The sequence below is a fragment of the Thalassophryne amazonica genome, chromosome 6, assembly GCF_902500255.1.
Source record: "Thalassophryne amazonica chromosome 6, fThaAma1.1, whole genome shotgun sequence".
NCBI lineage: Eukaryota > Metazoa > Chordata > Actinopteri > Batrachoidiformes > Batrachoididae > Thalassophryne > Thalassophryne amazonica.
The window spans coordinates 88981543-89007107 of NC_047108.1; the positions used below are offsets into that span (position 1 = coordinate 88981543).

The 25565-nt window shown below is 41.1% G+C and overlaps 1 protein-coding gene across 1 annotated transcript in view; it reads right to left on the reverse strand.

Moving 5' to 3' along the window:
• Positions 1-544: 544 nt before the first annotated feature.
• brpf1 (bromodomain and PHD finger containing, 1) overlaps positions 545-25565 on the reverse strand; it is a 30256-nt gene continuing 5235 nt past the window's right edge. Inside the window, 14 exon segments of the mRNA XM_034172739.1 lie at positions 545-1607; positions 6938-7092; positions 7187-7302; positions 7433-7566; positions 10168-10315; positions 10416-10694; positions 12260-12568; positions 13211-13586; positions 15609-15737; positions 15953-16084; positions 16181-16370; positions 22072-22589; positions 24863-25150; positions 25238-25427. Coding sequence (XP_034028630.1) covers positions 1424-1607; positions 6938-7092; positions 7187-7302; positions 7433-7566; positions 10168-10315; positions 10416-10694; positions 12260-12568; positions 13211-13586; positions 15609-15737; positions 15953-16084; positions 16181-16370; positions 22072-22589; positions 24863-25150; positions 25238-25427 — 3148 coding nt within the window. The 3' untranslated portion in view covers positions 545-1423.

The window sequence follows — 25565 nt, forward strand, 5'->3', positions numbered from 1 at the left end:
GAGGTTTTCTGGCAAGTTAATGGATCTGTGCATGTATCAAAGCCCCCAAGGTGAAGCAGTAAAGGAAAATTTTGTATTTTTTTATTACTCTTTACTTTTATGTTTTCAATTCAGTTTCATTGTTTGTACCATACAAACACAAAGTATGTGTTGTGAACCCGCCTATGTAAGGCATTTCATGCACTGTAAAAATAGTGAGAAAACTTGGCAAGCAACTTTAGACAAGGTTTTGTTAGTCTATGGTTCTATCACCTTCTCCCATTTAATGATAGCATTTGACTACACACCCCATTTTAAGACCAACACACCCATGTGTGGGTGCACAAGTGCACTCAGTATTTTTAACATTTTGGCTGCTGGGCATAAAAATGCCAACTGCATCAGCTGGAAACTAACAATGACACTTGTGGGCTGCTTTGCATCAGTTCGTGGCAAGTAGAAGATAGGGCCCCCTAGTATCACAGCTGATACTACAGTGAGGTTCAAGTTCTCCATAATCAAAACAAAATCCATTCTGATATCAACACAGTGACCACAGCCAAAAAACGTACAAAAAAAGTTTATTAAACTTCTGTATTTATGCAATCTGTATATATAAAAGTTCTACAGCCACTAGTCTGAGACTAAGACAGATTGTGAGGCTACTGTGTGTTTCACTTTAGTCCTCATTGTTCATTAACCAGTAGCCTGTGTGAGGAAGTTAGCAAAAAAAGTAAAAACTGGAGACATTATGAACACTCACTGAAACGAGAAAAACACTCTACAACATTATCCTGTGTAGCTCGAGCAATAAGAAAGAGTCCATGTTGAAACAAGCCTGAGCATCTTGTTCCAACCCCCCCCAAAAAAACAAAACAAAACAAAAAAAACAACACGAGCCAGCAGAATAAATAACCATTAAGTTGTTTGTGGACAGTGCTGGCTGCTGCAGCAGTCTCTCTGTGCTGCTCTGGACCCCAGAACCTGACCTGATTTTTGGAGGGGTGGGTGTGTGAATGTTGAGATGATGTGGGCAGGTGGCAGCATGTGCAGCTGTTCCCACGGTGCGTGCATTTACATATATCCCTTGCTGAAAATTAACATTTGCATGTGTGGCTGCATGTGCAAAACAAGGACAGGCAGACTGTATGTGTGTATCATAGTGTGAAATACTCATAATTTTTTTTTTCGACGTGTGCCGTCATATTGCAGTTAACCACATATTCTCAATCATGATTCCAAACATAACCTCTTTTTTTCACCATTATTAACAACTCCCCCCCCAACCCCCAGATCTCTTAAATACAATATTTTACATGTCAAATTCCATGGTTTAGTGTGCACTGTGTCTCGGGGGCTGGTATAGTGGATTCAGTTTCCACTAGGTTTCAGGGCTAAATTAGATGACACCTGCCAGAACAAACACGTGCTGTTTTGTTTGTGCTCAGTCGCTGTCACTGGTCTCACTGCTGGGGTCCCCCTGGACCTTGCTGCGGTGCTGCATGGCGCGGTGGTACGCCACCTGCACCGACTTGCGGATGTTGGATTTCCTGCCCTCCAGCATCTTTTCCTTGTCCAGTTCCTGGTCCACCCCGAGTGGCACAAGCTTTGAGCGCGGCAGCCACTGCCTGTACGTGCACATAAACATCTTCAGCTCCACGTAAACATATTTCATGAGCAGTGCAGTAAATTTAAAGTTTAACACTCCACTAACGTCAAAATGCAGAAATAATGGTTTTGTGGGATTTAACACATTTCCAGATGTGAAGCTACTTCACACTGGAACTGGATTCTATCCTTCAGTTTGTGTCGGACATTATTATTACTATTGTTATTCTTGATATGGCACATTTAAGTAATATAAAAACATCAACCCAAATGGTCTGGATTTGGAAACCAGCTATTAAACATTCCAAGTGATATTATTCCTTCGTTTTAATTTTGTGTAACTTTTTCATGCTTGCACAATCTGAGGAGACCTGACAGGAATTGAACCATGCAACCTTCATCTGTATCGAACCATATGGGAAGTGTAGACGACTCCCCAACATACCAAAATCCAGTATTTATACACAGCACTCCACACCTGGAAATCCAGTAATTCCTGAAAAACCTTTATCAACTATAACAGATCACTTCAGGTACTGATTAAAGTGAACAAATCACCTAATAGTTTTGGACAGAGTTCTAACTCAGCTCAGGCTGTTCTGAGATCTGTACACAGGGTTCACATAGAGGTTAAAAATACTTCCAACTTCACTTCTGTCCTGTTTAACACCTGTTGTGTGGCTCGGTGAACAGGCAGCACAACTCTTTCATCACAGCAAGATGGTCTGGAGTTTGACTTGAGCACTGTCCCGTTCCTTTCTGTGTGGAGTTTGGGTGTTCTCCCCGTGTCTGCGTGGGTTTCCTCTGGGCACTTCCTCCCAACATCAAATATCATGTAATGGGTCACGCTCCTTTCACTGTCCTTGATCAAGTCTCAAGACCTGGAGTCGGTCTCCTGGTGCTGAACTGTGGCTGCCCACTGTTCCTCATGGCGGCATGGTGGCTTAGTGGTTAGCACTGATGCCTCACAGCGAGAAGGCAGTGGGATCGCTTCCCGGCCTTTCTGTGTGGAGTATGCATGTTCTCCCCGTGTCACCAAAAAAAAACAAAAAAAAAACATGCTTATTTAGGGTATGCTCCTTTCTCTGCCCTTGACCAAGGCAGCATCTACATCTGGAGTTGGATTGTGTCTAACTGTAATTAGGATGTATTAAATGCAAAGGACAAATTTTGTTGTATACATGAAATATGTTCAATGACAATAAAGGCTCTATTGCATTTGTAGCAGTTGGATTGTGTGCCTAACTATAAATTAGGATAAAGGCAGAGGACAAATTTGGCCGTATGTCTCGACACACTGTATGAAAAATATTCTCTGCAAAAACAACAGACATAATCCCAAGAAAGCATTTCTTATATTGCATTCACATACCAGTGATACACAACAGTCAGTAAGATGTGTCCTGTTGTTTTCAACGAGACGACAGAAAACTCCTCCACTACTGGCTTTAAGAGCAGCAGCCGCACACTGTGACAGTATGTGAGCTATAAAAATGAAATATTTTCAACTTTTTTCCGCTTGCTGGAGTGACCAGATTATGGACAATGCTGCTATTATTTCTGCATGCCAAGTTTAAGCATGTCAATTGGAAAATACACTTTCATGCAGGGGGTGAAAGGCATTCCTTTTTAACATACAGTGAGGAAAAAGTAGCACATCCTCACACAGAGGAAGTAAGTCATTTTCTGCCTCTTTCATTAGATAAATGCAGAACTCAGAAAAGCCTAATTCAACTCAATCCAATTTGTTAATATAGTGCCAAATCACAATGACGATCATGTCAAAGGACTAAGAACAAGAGTAAGGTCTAGACCTTAGTCATTCCAGGAGCATGTTAACTGGCAACAAAGGCAAGAAAAAAAACTCCCTTTTGAAAAGGTTGCAACCTACATCAAACCAGGCAGGATGGCCCTCTGCTTGAACCATGTCAGAAAGATAAACAGGCAACATGATCGACACAAACATAGATTATACATGCTGTATAATATAGTTACAAACTGGTCTGTTTATAGGAACATAGCTCATTCTATGCAGTACAATATATAAAAAATAGCTGATTACAGAACTGTAAAGATGCAGCTGTGTGTGTAGCGGTATTGGTGACGGTTCTTGGGGGAATTATCAAGGCTGTCTCACAATCTTACTGGCTGATCTCATCATGATTCATTGACACTTTTCTTTATTTCACAGTTACAAGCAAACCATCAGCCACAAAATAAGCTATAGTGCAGCAAACCTTGACCTAAAACAGTCACTTTTCCCCTCCTCTTCTCTGAAATACCACATTTGCCCTATTTCTGCTGAATGTTTGCTGACATGCGCTTCAGCATGAAGATTATCATTTCCTTTGCACTTCCACTACAATATCGTGACTCTGTCTGCACACGTCTCGTAACTTCAAAAGGTAACCATGACTTACAAGAAAACACAGACGGTGTAGACTAATCACACTATAATTTGAGATATGGTTGTGTTTTGTTTATTCCACTACTCCTACAAGGTACTTTAGCCAACAGGGCAGCGCAGTCTCATTTGAACCCTGTGTGATATTGACCATTTGACCACTTATGGGGACAGCCGCTCCTGTTGTGCACAGTATAACTTCACATGGATAAATGATGTACCGTTTTGTTTTCAGCTGCAATCATCGATCCAGTCGCGAGAAGTGCAGTTTTTTCAGTTCCCAGTGGAGAATGAAAGACAAAGCAAATGTGAGAGGTCTTGTTAGCCTACACAGCTAACCAGAGTAGCTGCGTTCTCTCGCCTGCACAACCGCCTCGACACATTTGAGCTCCGGGTCATAAACAAACCGCAACACATCTCCACTTTCCAATGCATCATCATCTTTTCTTTCCATTTTCACTTTGTTTGCATGTAATGTGCACAAAAACGCAGAGAAAGTGCCGTGTTTCTGTCCCCGGAAGAAGAGAAATTACATTATATGTGTCATATTTGATCCCTTTAGTGCCCGGCCTCAAATGAGACTGTGGTGCCCAATTTGCATCAGACGCTCAAAGCGCTTTACAAATAATGCCTCACATTCACCCTGATGTCAGGGTGCTGCCATACAAGGCGCTCACTACACACCGGGAGCAATAGGGGATTAAAGACCTTGCCCAAGGGCCCTTACTGATTTTCAAGTCAGGAATTTGAACCGAGGCTCTTCTGGTCTCAAGCCCAATACCTTAACCACTAGACCATCACCTCCCCTTACTGACACTGGGTCAAGGTCATATCTGATTGTTTGCCTACTCCTACCAGGCAGTTTTGTTGGTTTTTTTTACCAAAGTCTGTATGTCAATGACGAGATAGAGGAAAAAAAAGAATTTTGACAAAGGCCATGGTCAAAGAATTTGATTTTCATCCCAATGTGAATGAAATGTTGCACACACATAGTGGGTTTCCAGAACTGCCCTGGCAAGAGCAGCAAGAGTTCAATCTTTAGGGTGAAGGTCAGAGTCACTGGGGTTAAAATGAAGACAGAGATTTTATTTCAGTTTTTAAATTCATGCAAAACATTTTCGTCTAGTGTTTTTTTTTTTGTCAACAATAATGCATGTTCATTTTGTCTTTGCCAGCGTTTTAGAATACTGACATTGTGTGGTCATCATCGTTTTCATCATGAAAAAAATGGATGTTGATGAAGATATTTCATCTAGTCTTGTCCGATGAAATTAACACTATGATGTGGCAACCTGAAACAAACTGGAGCAGCCGCAAGGCCAACAACATCAACAACAATGTAATCTGAATACTTCTGTGTTACTTCAAAATGAGTGACTGAAAATGATACACTTCATACTAAAATACAACAACAAATATTAATTCTTCATTTTAATTTGTAATTTATTTGACAGTTTATCAGATAAAACAATGAATATTTGTGATGTTCATTTTAGTAAAGTGTATCATTTTCAGTAATTCATTTTGCAGTAATTCAAATGTAATCACGTTACATTGTATGAGTAATCTAAAAGTATTCTGATTGCACTGTGTTTTGTATTCAGTAACTGATTAAAAGTATTCTGGCCTAACTCTGACTACGGATGGGTATTGATAAGATTTTATAGATATCGATACCATTATCGATACCACTTGTGAATTTTTTGTGTATTAAAGTAGGCTTTACAGGTTTTCTATGTCAGTGGGTCAAAAAGCTTTTTCTTATCATGCACTCGCTCTGTGGAACAGTCTTCCTGCGACCGTGAGGCAGTCGGAGTCCGTGGACATTTTTAAGCCAAGACTTAAAGCCTATTTTTATTCTCTTTCTTATGAATAGTTTTTTTTATCTGTTTTATTCTTTTACTTCTGTTTTTAATTATGTATTTTAATTTTTTTATTTTAATTTATTTATTTTAATTTTTTTATGTTGAACTGTTCTATGTGAGGCGCCTTGAGACAGCTTTTGTTGTGATTTGGCGCTTTATAAGCCGATTAAATTGAAATTGAATTGAAACTGAACAACATTTTATTGAGTCTTAAAGTAAATAAATATGAAATTGGTCACTGGATCCTTAAACTTTGGACATAATAAATTCTACATGGTGGATCCTTGATCTCTGGACATAAATAGAAATAAACAAAATCTGTAGTTTTTGTCAAAAGCATTTCCTTTCAGACATTATTGACATGAATGTCTTTCCATACATCTGAGCTGAGCTCTTGCAGCTGACTGTGCTCCACGTCAGGATGTAATTTATAAAGAACGCAGGACGTCTCATTTTGGGAGGAAAAAACGTTTTAGTCGATTGTAGCTTCTTGTCTGTATTGCAACGTTTGGAAAGAGGTGTCATTTTATTTAAAGCGGCAATTCCTTTTGAAGTTATTAATTCCGACCGGACTTTGTCTCGGCAGAGAGCCACGCAGCGTTTGGAGCTGTGTGAACAGAATGGAGGACGATTCTCGTTTCTTGACTGCAACGAGACATGAGTCCCAGGTAGTTACTTTAATCCACACAAAAGTGACTCACGATATTTTAATGGCTTTGAGAGGGGTTAAGAAGCGGACTTGCCGTATCTGAAGAACGGCGAATCAAAGAACCAATGAGAGAGTGGACCGAAGCACTGCTTCACTGGTTTCACGCTTGAAAGTGGTGTCGCGCTGCAGAAGCGGTTGATTACAGACCCGCTGCAGGGTCTGTAATTAACATAGAGGAATGATCATTTTCCCGACAAACCCCCTCAAAGACAACAGCTGCTCTGATGGACCGATAAGGGAATCGTTAAGCAAAAAGGCTATTGATATCGGTGGATCGAATCATTTCTTAATGTTCCTAGAAAAGAACCAGTTCTCGATACCCAACCCTAACTCTGACTGTTACCTAGAATGGAAATGAAAAGAAAAACTGACCAGGTTCTCTTGTTGTCAAAGAAGAGGACCAGAAACAGGTGCTCTCTGGCCTCCTGGGTCATTTGCTCCCCAAGCTTCAGCACATCCAAGGGAGGGACGGGTATAGGGACACCTCGGTGGAACACCCCTTCTCTGGGCATCTTCGGGTCAATTATCTACAGAAAGCAGGAGGAAGAGAAGCAGCACCAGTGACTGAAATGAACAGGCGCTGCAGACTTCATGTGTCATTTCACTGTCTGGGTGTCTCACCAGAGCAGGATATGAGGGATAACCTCTGCACTTAGCCCAGACCAGGTCCAGAGCTTCGAGAGAGGCGTATTCATCAGAGGTCATCCAGCATCCTGACCTGCTGCGGCCACGCACCACTGAGAACAAAAGGACACAGAGAGATGGTTTTCCATCATCTTACACTGAGATTATTAACGGCTCCGAGCACGTACATTAAAAGAAACGCTACTGTCCACTGAGACGAGAAAAACAGTGTGTAATGCTTACAGTGTGAAACGCCCCGTGTCCCTCCAACAGAGTAGGAGTCATTTTCAGTGCCTGATGTTTCTTCACTGCTGTCCTCCTGGAAGGCGGAGCGAGAGAATGAGGCTTTGCCTCTGCCCTGCTTAGAGGGGGTGGTACTGAAAGAACAGGGACAAGCTTAGACAGACATCACATACATAATCAATCAATCAATCAATCAATCAATCAATCAATCAATTTTATTTATATAGCGCCAAATCACAACAAACAGTTGCCCCAAGGCGCTTTATATTGTAAGGCAAGGCCATACAATAATTACGTAAAAACCCCAATGGTCAAAACGACCCCCTGTGAGCAAGCACTTGGCGACAGTGGGAAGGAATCTCCCTTTTAACAGGAAGAAACCTCCAGCAGAACCAGGCTCAGGGAGGGGCAGTCTTCTGCTGGGACTGGTTGGGGCTGAGGGAGAGAACCAGGAAAAAGACATGCTGTGGAGGGGAGCAGAGATCAATCACTAATGATTAAATGCAGAGTGGTGCATACAGAGCAAAAAGAGAAAGAAACACTCAGTGCATCATGGGAACCCCCCAGCAGTCTAAGTCTATAGTAGCATAACTAAGGGATGGTTCAGGGTCACCCGATCCAGCCCTAACTATAAGCTTTAGCAAAAGGAACGTTTTAAGCCTAATCTTAAAAGTAGAGAGGGTGTCTGTCTCCCTGATCTGAATTGGGAGCTGGTTCCACAGGAGAGGAGCCTGAAAGCTGAAGGCTCTGCCTCCCATTCTACTCTTACAAACCCTAGGAACTACAAGTAAGCCTGCAGTCTGAGAGCGCTCTATTGGGGTGATATGGTACTATGAGGTCCCTAAGATAAGATGGGACCTGATTATTCAAAACCTTATAAGTAAGAAGAAGAATTTTAAATTCTATTCTAGAATTAACAGGAAGCCAATGAAGAGAGGCCAATATGGGTGAGATATGCTCTCTCCTTCTAGTCCCCATTAGTACTCTAGCTGCAGCATTTTGAATTAACTGAAGGCTTTTCAGGGAACTTTTAGGACAACCTGATAATAATGAATTACAATAGTCCAGCCTAGAGGAAATAAATGCATGAAGTAGTTTTTCAGCATCACTCTGAGACAAGACCTTTCTAATTTTAGAGATATTGCGTAAATGCAAAAAAGCAGTCTTACATATTTGTTTAATATGCGCTTTGAATGACATATCTTGATCAAAAATGACTCCAAGATTTCTCACAGTATTACTAGAGGTCAGGGTAATGCCATCCAGAGTAAGGATCTGGTAGACACCATGTTTCTAAGATTTGTGGGGCCAAGTACAATAACTTCAGTTTTATCTGAGTTTAAAAGCAGGAAATTAGAGGTCATCCATGTCCTTATGTCTGTAAGACAATCCTGCAGTTTAGCTAATTGGTGTGTGTCCTCTGGCTTCATGGATAGATAAAGCTGGGTATCATCTGCGTAACAATGAAAATTTAAGCAATGCCGTCTAATAATACTGCCTAAGGGAAGCATGTATAAAGTGAATAAAATGGTCCTAGCACAGAACCTTGTGGAACTCCATAATTAACCTTAGTCTGTGAAGAAGATTCCCAATTTACATGAACAAATTGTAATCTATTAGATAAATATGATTCAAACCACCGCAGCGCAGTGCCTTTAATACCTATGGCATGCTCTAATCTCTGTAATAAAAGTTTATGGTCCAAAGAAGGAATCATATCCTTAAACCTAGTTACAGCGCTTTCTGAAAGACTTCTAGTGTAATGAAACTTATTCCCCACTGCTGGGTAGTCCTTCAGAGTAAATGTAAATGTTATTAAGAAATGATCAGACAGAAGGGAGTTTTCAGGGAATACTGTTAAGTCTTCAATTTCCATACCATAAGTCAGAACAAGATCTAAGATATGATTAAAGTGGTGGGTGGACTCATTTACATTTTGAGCAAAGCCAATTGAGTCTAATAATAGATTAAATGCAGTGTTGAGGCTGTCATTCTCAGCATCTGTGTGGATGTTAAAATCGCCCACTATAATTATCTTATCTGAGCTAAGCACTAAGTCAGGCAAAAGTTCTGAAAATTCACAGAGAAACTCACAGTAACGACCAGGTGGACGATAGATAATAACAAATAAAACTGGTTTTTGGGACTTCCAATTTGGATGGACAAGACTAAGAGTCATGCTTTCAAATGAATTAAAGCTCTGTCTGGGTTTTTGATTAATTAATAAGCTGGAATGGAAGATTGCTGCTAATCCTCCGCCTCGGCCCGTGCTACGAGCATTCTGGCAGTTAGTGTGACTCGGGGGTGTTGACTCATTTAAACTAACATATTCATCCTGCTGTAACCAGGTTTCTGTAAGGCAGAATAAATCAATATGTTGATCAATTATTATATAATTTACTAACAGGGACTTAGAAGAGAGAGACCTAATGTTTAATAGACCACATTTAACTGTTTTAGTCTGTGGTGCAGTTGAAGGTGCTATATTATTTTTTCTTTTTGAATTTTTATGCTTAAATAGATTTTTGCTGGTTATTGGTGGTCTGGGAGCAGGCACCGTCTCTACGGGGATGGGGTAATGAGGGGATGGCAGGGGAGAGAAGCTGCAGAGAGGTGTGTAATGAAGACAACATCAGGCAACTCACCCACTCTACTCTATCAAAAATGTTTTCAGAAAACCAGAACAATCGAAGAGGCTAAGAATCTCTATCGAGCACTCTTCACGCATTAATCACCTGGTCCTGTCCGACGCTGCGCTGCTGCTGCTGCTGGTCGTGGACTCAGAATCTGAGCTGGAACGAGGCAGACGGGGCTCGTTTCTGTACACCAAAAAACTCTCCGTTACAGGCTGGTTGCCTCCATCAAACCCATTACTTGGCAAACCTGTCAGGAGAAAAAAAGAAAACAAAGAAATGGTGAGACACTGAAATTGCATGCTATGAACTTCTTTCCTTAATTTTTTGAGCATGTGTGCATTCTGCACCTGGCAGCAGGTCATCATTATCACTGTCACTGTCTGAGCTGGAGGTGCTGTGGGGGCTGCGGGGCCTCTTCCTTTGCCTGGACGGTGACAGTAGGGGCAGCTGAGGGGGGCCGATCGGGCTGGGAGTCACGCCTGTACCGGTGTAGCCAGAATCACGGTTTTTGGGGGGGCGACCTGGCCTTTTGGGTGGTCCAGCCATTTTTGGATTCTTCTTTGAGAAGAGGACAGACGTCCGACGGCCCACCTCTGGAGCTAAAGCTGACGAGGACACATTCAGATCTTAAGAGAAAGAGACACAAGTTTATATGCAGAAACTGCCAAACAGTACAATCACGCAAGACGTTATACCCCTCCACTTTTTATAAAACTGGTGTTTAAGCAAACTTTCATTAGCAATACGGTGCCCAAACACTTACATTCGAGCATCAGTATACCATGGCCTACAAAAAAAATGTACAACAGCCAACCTAGAATGGCACCTGGAGCCAGGTAAGAGTCAACAGGGTCAAAATTTAAAAACGCTCCAATCATATTGAATACTATACCACATTATTATCACTTTACCGGGGCATTGCTAGGCCTGTATCGTAGATTTACGTCGACGCTATCTGGCTATACCCGCCCGCTGTGCGTAAACAAGTGACGTCATAGCGCGCAACCCAAGAGCTGTCCGCAGAGGGGGGGACTGTCCGCAGAGGAAAAGATGAAAAGGCGAGAAGTGTGTTTTGGTCCCAATATGGATATTCCGGACGATTTTCTCATGGATAGTATGACAATGAACAGCAGCTAAAGCAGCCAGCTTGATGAGGAGAGCAGCGCGCGTGCCAGCCGAGACGGCAAAAGTTAAGTGAGCCAACTTTTTATGTACGCGTTACGTGTTGTGTTTCTCAGTAAAAAGTGATAATAATGCAAATAACATGCTGTTGTCGCGCGGTATGCATTTTCTGAGTCCCTCGTCTAACTCGGGCGAATATCTGTCATTTTAGGCGACTGGGCGTGAATGTCGGGCCTCAGAAAATGCATAGCGCCCTCCAAAAGCATGTTACTGTATTATTATTTGTCTGATCATAAAGATTCCAAAAAGGTATAGTTTGGAATATCTATGACTGAATGTTATGGAGTTATGGGGTAAAAACAGCAAAAATGGTGACAAAGATCAAGTTCAGTTTGTGAGGGGGTCAAAAGTTAAAGTTGGTCCAATTTTGGTAACAAGTGATACAAGTTATTGGTTGAGGAAATAGGGTCTTAAAAAGTCATGCTTAGTTTCACATTATGAGGTAAAATACAGAATACAATCAAATGGATGTTGAACATGTTTGACCTTTACTTTGGAGAACAAACATTCAACACAGTCAAAACTATTATATTTATGAATCCTACAGGCTCAACCAATAATTTGCATCAACAAATTGGAACAACTTTAAGTTTTGTCCCCTGCACAAACGGAACTTAACCTTTGTCATAATTTTTGCTATTTTTTTTCCCCCATAACTCCATAACATTCAGTCACAGATACTCCAAACTGTACCTTTTTGGAATATTTAGAGACAAATAACGTGGTATATTTTTCAATATTATTGGAGCATTTTTAAAAGTTGACCCCTGTGTAATCCTTCACTGACCCCTACCTGGCTATAGCTACCACTCTGGGATGGCTATTATTATTTTTGTGTAATCCATGTTGCATGGGGCACCTTAAGTGGTCCTAATTAGGTAAACAATGGTTTTGGGCTCATGGACAAGAAGGAAATGCTTTCTATAAAATCATCATCATCATCACACAACTCAGCCTGAATTACATTATCAATGACATTGTGTTTACTAATACATCCTCCTAGACACACCCTTGCCACCAATCTCCTGGTTGCTGCTCTCTCCCCCCTCATCATGGCGTCCTGTCGAAGATGGGTGATGGGGAAGGGAAGAATTCCGGTCTCCCCCTCCCACAGATTCTCTGGCCCCCATACCGGAGCCTTCCTCCCGCTGGTGTGCAAGCTTCCTCTTGATGACAGTGATCTCCTTCCTCAGAGCTTTGGCTCTGCGAGACTGACCGATGCTGTGCTTGCCAGAGCTGACCTCATCGAGACGAACCTGCAGGTAATGCAGCTGCTCTTCCAATGGGAGCCGTCGCCTGTTCTCTGGCAGGAGGAGGTCTGTGAGGACCAGAAATAAGATAAGGCATGTTAAAACACTTTCAGAAAGGTAGAAGGCACATTAAAGTGATAATAAATCAATAATGTGATTTTTTTTTTTAAGTATGGCTGGAAACCAGGAAGAGGATAAAGAAAAGGTGGCTTGTGTGATAACAGCCAGAGGTCAAAGATGCAATACCTGAAGATCAATTTGTGTTATTCTGGTTATATCTAATATCGTGTGTTTGAAAGATTCACCAATAAAAACTTGGGGCATTTCAAGACATGGCGATATAAATTAAAGATGCATTAGAGGCAAAACAGCCATTTAATCTCATCGTGGTAAAACAAACAAAAAAAAAATTAATTTTGCCTTTCAACCCAACTAAAAGTTGGAGCAGTGGCTCCCACACCTGCCGGCCTGTACACAGGTACCATGAGTGCTGTGTTTTGGCTCCTGCTCTGTTCAGTCGTTGCACAGCCTGGTTGTTGAGTAAGGTGGTGGAGACCATAAGGTTAGGTTTACTAGATGATGGATGAATGATGCTGTGACCTTCTGCAGCACTTTGCAATAATGTACCAGAAATTAATATTATCAAGCACTGAGAGGTAAATATTTTGGTTGCATGCAGCCAAGCTTCATGTATTCTGAATATCGCTTACCGTCTTCATTAGAAGACAATGGCCGGTCTCTGTCTCGATCCCTTTCTCTCTCACGCTCCCTCTCCCTGTCTCTCTCATGGTCATGCTGGCTGTCCGGACTCAACTCGCGATGGAGGTGCATGCCTGTCTCGTAGTCAAAACCTATCCGCTCGGCTTGGCGTCTGGCTGTTCGTATGACAGCACCTCCCATCTCTCTGAGACGTAGGGCGGCACGATAAAAAACTGTGTCCTTGGCGTTGTACTTGAGGCAGTTGTTGACAATAAGGCCAAAGTCAGCCTCAAAGGCCTCAAATGTGAGGTAGCGATGGGTCTCCAGCAGGTTCCACATGGTCTGGAAGTCCATTGGAGTGTCTATATGGTCCAGGTAGTCTGGTACCTGGATAATGGGAGTGTAGAGGAGCAGCCAGAGAAAGGAATGACCTGCATGTTCTCATGAGGTTTTATATTTGTACAATGTCATTTGGAAAAATGTCTTTGAACATAACCTGCATCATCCAATTATTCCAATAAAGATTAAGGCTACATCTGAACACTAGGGTGTCCAAATACTCAGTGTGCATTTAATAGTAGCCAAATGGCATCCAGATGATCTACTACCCCCTTAAGAACCATGTCCATATAACAGTTTTGTCTGGCAGAAAAGCGTTGAGCGAGCTTTAGTGTGTACAAATGGCCTACTCTATGCTATGCCTCGAGGCCACTGGAGTCTGGTAACTCGAGAAAAACTTCCCAGGAAAAAACGTAAAGAAGACAGTGGACATGCATGAAAATGGTAGCAACGTCCAAAGGGCCAAGGCACTACACAAATGTACAACAGGAAACGTTTAAAATCCTGCAATTGCAAAACTGGAAGGGCACTCGGTAGAGCGCATACCTCCACCAAGCCACATATCAATATCAAAGGATGTGGATTCACAAAAGGGCAAAATAATACATCATGCTATATTCCAGAGTTTAATCGGGATCATCACCAAATTTTAATCAACTGATCCTGAACACATTTCCCATCATTGGAAATGTTGGAGTTATTGGAGTTATTTTTGATCAGGATATGTCATTCAAAGCGCATATTAAACAAATATGTAGGACTGCCTTTTTGCATTTACGCAATATCTCTAAAATCAGAAAGGTCTTGTCTCAGAGTGATGCTGAAAAACTAATTCATGCATTTATTCCTCTAGCTGGACTATTGTAATTCATTATTATCAGGTTGTCCTAAAAGTTCCCTAAAAAGCCTTCAGTTGGTTCAGAATGCTGCAGCTAGAGTACTGACGGGGACTAGCAGGAGAGAGCATATCTCACCCGTGTTGGCCTCCCTTCATTGGCTTCCTGTTAATGCTAGAATAGAATTTAAAATTCTTCTTCTTACTTATAAGGTTTTGAATAATCAGGTCCCATCTTATCTTAGGGACCTCGTAGTACCATATTACCCCATTAGAGCGCTTCGCTCTCAGACTGCGGGCTTACTTGTAGTTCCTAGGGTTTGTAAGAGTAGAATGGGAGGCAGAGCCTTCAGCTTTCAGGCTCCACTCCTGTGGAACCAGCTCCCAATTCAGATCAGGGAGACAGATACCCTCTCTACTTTTAAGATTAGGCTTAAAACTTTCCTTTTCGCTAAGGCTTATAGTTAGGGCTGGATCGGGTGACCCTGGACCATCCCTTGGTTATGTTGCTTTAGACGTAGACTGTGTTCATAATTATTGTATGGCCTTGCCTTGCAATGTGGAGCGCCTTGGGGCAACTGTTTGTTGTGATTTGGCGCTATACAAGAAAAAAGTTGATTGATTGATTGATCATTCCACCAAATTTAGTTCAAATGCATTCAAACCTTTTTGAGTTATCCTGTTAACAGTCAAAGAGACAGACAGACAAACGCCAGTGAAAACATAAACTCCTTGGCTGAGGTAAAAAAAAAACAATAAATTGCGGCATATTAATGTATGTGGGCCTCTGTGACATCTGAAACATCCGAGTCAAGATGTGTAGTTAAGACGGGGCAAGGTGTATGATGGTGGTGTGATCGTCCTACATGTAAATCGTGTCCTTACTAGTCACGCACCTCCTTCTACTACGTACTGCAGAAATGGCTGTGTAGTAGGTTCCTAACTGATATTAGTACATACTGATTATTTGGATGCAGGGTCTGCAACATCACCAGGTAATAGACTAACCAATAATGTTTTTTAAAGGTTAATTATAGTATGCATATGACAAAACAAATACCAGAAGAACTCTTATTATGTATGTATTTATATACAAAACACATTTTTAAACTATTAGCATTATTAAACAGCTGTGCCAAGTATACAAATTAACAGCACATTTTATGAGTAATCATCGGTGGGAGAAGATAAAATACTACAATGACTATAATTTATGGCTAAATGTGTGTACTTACCTCTGCCAGGGGCACAGGCTCAGTAAAAAAGTTGTTAGTGTCTCTTTCCTGTAACTGTTCCAGTGTGCTCCTCAACAGCACCAGTAAAGGAGTCAGCTGCATTTCTAGCACCATCTGCTGCACTTTAATCTGAACACAAATAATTTTACACAATTTACCATGCAACTGTTGGCTGAATGAACCTACACATCAAGAGGAAGAGATGTCTCTGCAATTACTGCTATCATATCTGAATGCACATGCACGCAATTCACAGTTCAACTGCACATCCTGCAAGCACCAGAACGCTCACCTGTGACTGTACTTCAACAAACCCGACAAGCCCGTGGCTCTAATTTGCTCACCGTTTCCCTTTTCAGTTTTTCCCTTTTGCGGATGAGTTCCACCAGCAGTCTGGCTCTCTCCAGGTCATGCCGTAGCCTCTGCCATGCCTTCAGCTGCTCCTTCAAAGCAGTCTGTTTCTCTTCACTGTCTCTCTGCAGCACATAGGAACACAGACCCAAATTAAATGCGACACCCGTCAGTTTAGTGTATATACGTATATGCATACCTTAGCCTTCATCAGAGCTTACCAAAGGAAGCTGTGACATAGGCTGCTGTGGGATCGGATCAATATGTCGCTGTGACTGCAGGTGGGTTTGGAGGCGGCGCAGCAGGGGCACACCATTGCGACTTTGCCTTTTCAGGGTCCAGTAGCTGTGCAATCGCTGCATGAACTGGCTTTTTCTGGGTACCGTCAAGTTACTGGTGATTTTACTCAGCCTGGAGAAATACAAGCCGACTTTTAATCAGTGTAAGAGGGAAAGATCTGGTTTATCGCTGGAGGTCAGCGCCACCTACAGTACAGCAACAGTGATCTAAATGGGGCTGCTTTGAACACTTGCTCAAAGACACTCCAGTAAGATGGATACAAGCCAATGGAGAAGCCAAAGCATGGAAAGGCAGTATAATTCTTCTATTCACGGTGGGCTGCCTTGCTTAAAGTTAAACAAATGCACTCGTCTTTTTAAAACTAAGAACTATGACTGCATGGCACACAAGCACCGGCAGCCTAGGTGACCGCCAGACCAAGGCATGGGAAAAGAAAGATACAAACAATATTATTAAATGCAACATATAACTTCACAAGCCTACATATGTTGAGGTAAACAAAAAAAGAAGAAATAAGTGTCTGGTTTTGCTACATTCATATAAAACCCTTTCAGTGGGGTTGTGTGGACGTATGACGAGTGTTATTTGAGCTTTAGAACATGAACGCTCTCTGTACCTCACGCCATCACCTCCCTTACGGGCTTTTTCCCCAGCTAAATTCATGCCAAATCAATCCATAAGGTTGTGAGGAGTAGAGCTGTAACAATTAACTGATTTTTAACGGACTATTAAATTAAAGCAGGTAGCTGGGTGTATAAGGAGCTGGCCTGCCAATCTGTAGACCTGGGTTTGAATCCCACTCATGCTACCTGTCTGTGTCCTTGGACAAAACACTTAATTTACATCTTCTCAGTCCTCCCAGCTGTAAATGGGTACCGGCCTCAGCTGGGGAAGCAACTGGCATCCCGTCCAATGGGAACTGCAGACTCACCCGCTTGATGCTATGGAATCCAGAGAAGCAGCGGCACCAACGGTCCTCAAGGCCTATATAGGATTAAAATATCTGACAACTAGTTTTATAACAGATTGATTGTTTGAACTGAATTTTATTTATTTATTCTTTCAATCAATCGGAATTCCCTTAAATGTGAATACTTTCTCTACAGAAGTAAACTGAGTATCTTTGGGTTGTGGACAAAACAAGACATTTGAAAGCATCATTGTTGACTCTGGAAAACCTTGATTGACAGTTGTCATCACTTTTTGACATTTTTTATGGAAGAAGCAACGAATTGATTATGAAAACAAACTGAGAATAATAGATGAGAAAAACAGCTGGTGCAACACAGAAATAGGTGCTGAAAATTTTAAAAAGGTGCTGAAAACATACAAAAGTATACAGAGGGACGAATGTTTCGACGTGAAAGTCACATCTTCATCAGAGTCCTGCAAAGACAAGGATGGTACAGCTTAAATACTAATAAGAAACAGAAACAAAATTCATGTTTGTTCACAATTTACCTTCATATCTTGAGGATACCACTGATGTCTTAAATCTAATTAATAATTGGAATTGTGTAAGTGATGATATCCTTGCGTCTTTGGATGTACAAAGCCTATATACATGCATACCTCACCACACAGGCTTAGAAGCCATTTCCTTCTATTTTGCTAAACGTCCTACGGATGTGCTGCCACCTTCCGACTTTTTGATTAAATTGGTTGAGATTGTCTTATCGAATAATTTTTTTAAATACTCAATCAATCAATCAATCAATTTTATTTATATAGCGCCAAATCACAACAAACAGTTGCCCCAAGGCGCTTTATATTGTAAGGCAAGGTCATACAATAATTACGTAAAAACCCCAACGGTCAAAACGACCCCCTGTGAGCAAGCACTTGGCGACAGTGGGAAGGAAAAACTCCCTTTTAACAGTAAGAAACCTCCAGCAGAACCAGGCTCAGGGAGGGGCAGTCTTCTGCTGGGACTGGTTGGGGCTGAGGGAGAGAACCAGGAAAAAGACATGCTGTGGAGGGGAGCAGAGATCAATCACTAATGATTAAATGCAGAGTGGTGCATACAAAGCAAAAAGAGAAAGAAACACTCAGTGCATCATGCGAACTCCCCAGCAGTCTAAGTCTATAGCAGCATAACTAAGGGATGGTTCAGGGTCACCTGATCCAGCCCTAACTATAAGCTTTAGCAAAAAGGAAAGTTTTAAGCCTAATCTTAAAAGTAGAGAGGGTGTTTGTCTCCCTGATCTGAAGTGGGAGCTGGTTCCACAGGAGAGGAGCCTGAAAGCTGAAGGCTCTGCTTCCCATTCTACTCTTACAAACCCTAGGAACTACAAGTAAGCCTGCAGTCTGAGAGCGAAGCGCTCTATTGGGGTGATATGGTACTATGAGGTCCCTAAGATAAGATGGGACCTGATTATTCAAAACCTTATAAGTAAGAAGAAGAATTTTAAATTCTATTCTAGAATTAACAGGAAGCCAATGAAGAGAGGCCAATATGGGTGAGATATGCTCTCTCCTTCTAGTCCCCGTTAGTACTCTAGCTGCTGCATTTTGAATTAACTGAAGGCTTTTCAGGGAACTTTTAGGACAACCTGATAATAATGAATTACAATAGTCCAGCCTAGAGGAAATAAATGCATGAATTTTTCAGCATCACTCTGAGACAAGACCTTTCTAATTTTAGAGATATTGCGTAAATGCAAAAAAGCAGTCCTACATATTTGTTTAATATGCGCTTTGAATGACATATCCTGATCAAAAATGACTCCAAGATTTCTCACAGTATTACTAGAGGTCAGGGTAATGCCATCCAGAGTAAGGATCTGGTTAGACATCATGTTTCTAAGATTTGTGGGGCCAAGTACAATAACTTCAGTTTTATCTGAGTTTAAAAGCAGGAAATTAGAGGTCATCCATGTCTTTATGTCTGTAAGACAATCCTGCAGTTTAGCTAATTGGTGTGTGTCCTCTGGCTTCATGGATAGATAAAGCTGGGTATCATCTGCGTAACAATGAAAATTTAAGCAATGCCGTCTAATAATACTGCCTAAGGGAAGCATGTATAAAGTGAACAAAATTGGTCCTAGCACAGAACCTTGTGGAACTCCATAATTAACCTTAGTCTGTGAAGAAGAACAAATTGTTACATCAATGTTTGAATTATATTAATTTCACCACAGACTATTTATCTTTTACTATGAATTATAATCCTCATTCCATAGATTTTTTAGATCTCACTATTTATAAGGATGCTAACAATCTTTAGCAATCAACTATTTACCGTAAACCTCTTAGCAGAAATACTTTATTGAGAGCAGATAGTAATCATCCATCCCATTTAGTTCCTAACATACCAGTGGGTCAGTTTTTGTGAATCAGAAGAAACTGTAGTTCTATTACTGATTTTATGTCAAAAGCAGCTCATCTAGCAACTCTGAACAAGATGGTTATAGTAAAATTGATATTGGTAAAGCATAGAACAGAGCTCTAAATACTGATTGTGCCTTTTCACTTAAGAAAAAATCTAAATCTTCTTCAACATCTAAATTGTTTTTTCTACCTGCTATACTCCATTGGCGGGAAGAATAAAAAACATAATTTATAAACATTGGCACATTCTTAAGAGTGATCCCACACTTAAAGACATCTGTGCTGAACCACCTAAATTTATTTTTAGGCGTGTCCGAAATATTTGTGATAGACTTGTTCACTCAGATATGAATATTCCCGTCTCAACTGCCTGGCCCTCCAGCCAACCAAAAGATTTCTTTAGATGCGGTAATTGTGAACATTGTTCTAATTCCACTAATGCTTCGTTTCTCTCTCATCCTCGTACTGGTAAGCAATATTCTATTTCTTCATTTATCAATTGTAATACTACACATGTAGTATATCTTTTAAAATGCCCTTGTGGATTGGCATATATTGGCCAAACAAAACATCAAATTACGGATAGCTGAACATAAAACAGCAATTTGTACTCAGAATCTAACTTATGCCATGGCAAGGCATTATAAACAGGCTGGTCATGGCTCCCCAGCATCCTTAAAATTTTGGGGGATTGAGAGAATCACAGCTCCACCCAGAGGAGGTGATATTATTAAAAAACTTTTATGTAGAGAAGCATTTTGGATTTATACTTTAGGCACCTTGGGACCTTTTGGTTTGAATGAAGAACTAAAATGTACTTGTTTTCTCTAATATTAATAATTGTTTTTTCTGGTTTTTGTCATGTTTGTTTTGGGACAGTGTGTCTTGTGTTGTGTCTGACGGATGGTCACGCCCCTTTGGAAGCATTAGGACATCTGTTTCTTATTAGTATTTAAGCTGTACCATCCTTGTCTTTGCAGGACTCTGATGAAGATGTGACTTTCACGTTGAAACGTTAGTCCCTCTGTATACTTTGTATGTTTTCGAGCACCTTATTAAATTTCTCAGCACCTATTTCTGTGTTGCACCAGCTGTTTTTCTCTTTTACAAATCAGTCCTATCTGGTTGCACCAGATTTGTTTGTGCTATACAGAAGCGCGGAGAACTCTCTTTTTTTGTTTGAGAATAACACTATGTAACAAATTTTTATTTTTGTTTTGTTCCTGGGTACACAGTGTGTTTTCCTAACCTGTTATGCCTTAAATAAATAGAAAATAGCTGTTATTCCACAGAAACTTTGCTTCTGTGATCAGGACAATGATATTTTGAAATTTGTCTGTTTTCAAGAATATTCTAGATTTGCCTTCACTACTACTGAGTAGTCTTCTAGAATATTCTTTAACTGCTAGAACTGTCCAGAATTATCTAGAAATTTCAAGAAACTTTTAGAACATCCTAGAACGTTAAAAAAAATAAAATCAAAGTTTGTGCTGAATGTAGTCATTTTTCCATAGACTTTAGACATAAGCAGATGAAATATAACACTTAGAAGCCAGGAACAAAAATTGTGTTACATAGTGTAATAGATCTCATTATAATGGCCGGGTCCTGATGTGGAGGTACGACCATGTTGTTTGTTTGTTATTTCAGAATGTAAGGCCCCATTTAAAAAAAAAAAACATTAGTTTATCATCTCCGCCCACATGCTGAAACTGGCCCGAATCAATTTTTTATTTTTTTTTTTTTCGTGAATTTCACTGATGGTGGTACAGCTGGTGCAAGAACTGGCGTGTCCACTAGGTGGTGAGTATGCTTTGGCCAAAAACGGTCACTGACAAGACAGTCAGCTGCTCCGTGTCACTCACACACAGTATGAATGTTTATCACGCTGCTACCATACAGTGCACTGACTGTATTCAACATGGAAACAAGATTTATTTTAAAAATATCTGATATTTTCAGTTCCTCACTTGGCATGCGGGTGCTGTATCATGTGTCCCTTTTCGGGTTTGAAATGACGTCGTATGTACCTGTTTCTAAGAAAAAAATAAAAATAAAAAATCTGCCCACCCTCACCACTTTTTTCTGATGTCAAGGATGATAAACTAATGTTGCTGTTGTTTTTTCAATGGAGCCTAACCATTGTGAAATAATCAAAAAGTGGCAGGTTATTTCTCTGATGTGCAGAAAACGTCTCTCTCTCATTGACAACCACACCTAATTTCTATCATCTCCTCTACATCCACTAACGATGCAACAGGTGACAGGCAGGTCTATGGAATATTACATATGCACAAAATAAGTAAATTAAGTCAATAAATAATTAAGTTGCTTTTTCAATTAAAAGCATTTATCATTTTTCAGTGATGGAGTTCACAAACTGGAGAGGTTGGACTTATTAATCTCTTGAGCTATTCACTCATTGGATTTTAGGGTACATGCTTAGGCTTTTCCAAATGCCAGGAACACAGTACAGACGTACCTGTGGGGTGGTATACATGGCACAGACACCACAGGCGCAGCAGCTCTCCGCTCTGCTAAAATCTTCCTCGCTCTCTTCATCTTCAGCCTAGATTTCGCCTTCGCCCTCTTGGCTCGCTCAGAGCTCCAGCCCTTGGAGTCCTCATCATGCCCAAGACTGGGCTCATCATCCTCCTCCAGCTCTCCTTCACTGTGGGATGAACCCATGCTAGCCCCTCCTACTCCTCCTAAGGGTCGTGCCGAACCGGGCGGGGTATGGATGTCACAGTAGGCCGTCTTGCGGACACTGAAGGATGTGCCGTTGGCGCCGGTCTCTCTGACAGGCTCCATTTTCATATAAAGGCCGGCCTGCTGGGCACAGGTGACGTGGAAGGCCGTGTAACAGTTGGCTTTGTGACACTGGATGCAGGCGCCCGAGCCGCGCTGCTTGCAGATGTAGCAGGTGAGCTTCCAGCGTGCTGGAGGGATGTGTTCAATGCTGTCAATTGGCTCCAGGAAGACTGTATTAGCAAAGCAGACCTCAAAAAAGGAAATAAAGTTGTTAAAAGCGTTAGTGGAGCGACAAGCTAACAGACTGAGCACCGCTGAAATGTGCATAAATATAATTTTTAATACTTTCTGAATACACATCCACAGATATTTTCAATTTAGAAATTTCAAAATCTGTCCTGCTATTTAGATTCATTCAATATAATTGGACGACAACTGTCATTTCTGAGTTACTCAATACATACAATTTGGCATCTTGAGCCTCTTTAGATGAAAGAACTTTGCATCTCTGAGGAAATGAGGCATAAAATAATACACAATTCATATCTCTTTAAAGACTCTAAATATAATGTAAAATTCAACCCAGTTGAAGTAAAGTAAAAACAAATTCAGATTTTTATTTTCAATGAGACGTATTGAAAATGGGCAGCGTGGTGGATTAGCAGTTAGCACTGCTGCCTCACAGCAAGAAGGTCATGGGATCAATTCCCACCTGTGGCCTTTCTGTGTGGAGTTTGCATGTTCTCCCCGTGCTTGCGTGGGTTCCCTCCGGGAACTTAAAAAAAAAATTGTTCACAGGTGTGTGTGCAGGTGTGAATGTGTTTGTTTGTTGATATGTGGCCCTGCGACAGACTGGCGTCCTGTCTGGGATGTGCCCCGTCTCACACTCTATAGCTGCTGGGATAGGCTCCAGCCCCCGTGACCCTTAACTGGAGTAAGCAGTTGATGATGAGTGAGTGAGTGAGTGAGTGAGGACTGAAAATGAAATAGTTCAGATTCAACGCTTGATCAAATATGATTATTAAAGGGGTAATATTGTGCAAAATCTTTTTCTACCTTTTTCATTTTCATGTGTTTTAGTTTTCATGTTAAACATCCCCAAATTGCCAAAATGTTTGTATTTTAATCATTTAGATCTGAAAGAGGTTGCTTTTGGTTTCTGTGAAGTATGTATGCCCCAAGCCTAACCACTTTAATTTTACTTCAGATCATGAAGACTTATAATTAATGCCAGACACCCCCCCCACTTACCCTGCTCCCCCCCCCCCCAATCCCACAAAGTACACACTGATAGGTACTGTACATTTGCATGGCTGCACAGCCCCATTCCACTATATTTATTTGACAGTAAACATAGTTTTGGCCATTTGTCTGTCTATTTGACTTATACTTCTTACATCAGTATTTTTCCCTTTTCTTTTATTGTTGTTTGTGTACCAATTACTTCTTACATCAGTATTTTTTCCTTTACTTTCATTGTTGTTTATGCACCAATGACACCAAATCAAATTCCTTGTATGTGAGAACTTACTTGGCAATAAATCTGATTCTGAACCATGCTTTTGCTCATTAAGTTTTGACAGCTAGGGAAATATAATTACAAAACCAAACACTTCGCAAATCCCAATCACAGAATTTTCCACAATAATCACAATGTGACTTTTTCTACAAATCAAGAAGCCTTGGTTTTGACACTATCAAAAGTGTAACTTTAACTAATAACCCGTAAGACTTATCATCCCTGCACTGGCAACAACACAGGGCTTGGATAGCAAAAATCAGCAGACAGTAATTCAAAAACAATAAACATGATAATCTTGTAACTCACCAAAGTAATAATAGAACATAATGAGGATAAACTGCTTACTTTGTGGTGAACTCTGATGCACCTAATCAATTCCAAAAGGAACTTTATTTTGCCTACATAATATCTCATAGATGTGTCTGCCACCTGCTGGATAGTTATTGAATGCTGGATGGATTAAGGAAAACCAGAAACACTGGCTTCACATTAGTGTCAGTCTGCCTAAGCTCACGACCATATGGAGGAACATGAAGTATAGAACAAGATGGGGAAAGCAAAAACAGAATTAAGGAGTAGACAGAATGTGTGGCTTGGGATGGTGCTAAAAATTTTTTGGTGCTGTAAATTTACAATTGCTGGCTACAAATGTGCATCTGTATCAAAGTGAATTTCATATTTAAGAGCTACAGTCAGCACACAGTCTGCACCTTTGTAAAATGAGCAATAATGTGAATTTAACAGCCTCCTCTCTACCTGCTACTGTCTACACATTTAGATGCTTTCATACTATCCCTCCATCTTATGCAGTGCCATCCTCTTTTCCAGAGTATGTGGGTGCACAGGTTCACAGCCATGTGAGTTGATTTCATGCTGAGAATTTAACTGTATGTATGGGTCATGTTGTCATGACCCCACAGTGTCACATTCAAATTATCTTAATAGTTGTGTTATTATGTAGTTGGAATTCAAACATGCATGTGATGCAAGATGCATTTACCTCTGGGATCCAGAGGGCGCACACTACATGTGCCCAGCGTGCATCGTCTGTCTGTTTGAAAGCTCCGCCCTTATTGGGACACAGGGCACAGTCCACAGCTCTACTCGGGGATTGCAGGCAGCGACGACATAACCACTGGCCTTCTGGGATGTAGGGCACGCCGTAACACTCCTGGTGTACAGCCAGGTTACACATGTCACAAAACAGGATCACGTTGCTGTTCTGACACTCTCCGTCGTTACAGATGCAGCAGACGGCATCCTCGTCAATGAGAGTGCTGGGGTCCGCCTGGACAGAGACCAGAGTTGATGCATTCTGCTGGTTCCTATATCATTTTCACAAATTGGATATGATTTGGGTGAACATATCAGGTACCTTATTGTGGCTTTCAAAGTAGGACTCCTTCTCTAAGCGGTCCATGAGGTATTCAAAGACCTCCTGAGGGATGGGTGTCACGCCATCACGCCGCCTCTTGTCGTTCATAATGTCAAGCCAGATGTAGTCTTCTTCGTCAATATCATACTCAACCTCCTCATCCAGCTCCTCCACTGATTTATCAATGTACCTGAACAGCAACATTAGACAGAAAAGCCAAATGTGTTGCTGCAATAAAATAAGTGACATGAAACATTAACTGAGACACGAACATCAACTTTCACTACAAGTACAAATACTGACAATAAGCATATAGAATAAAAAAGGA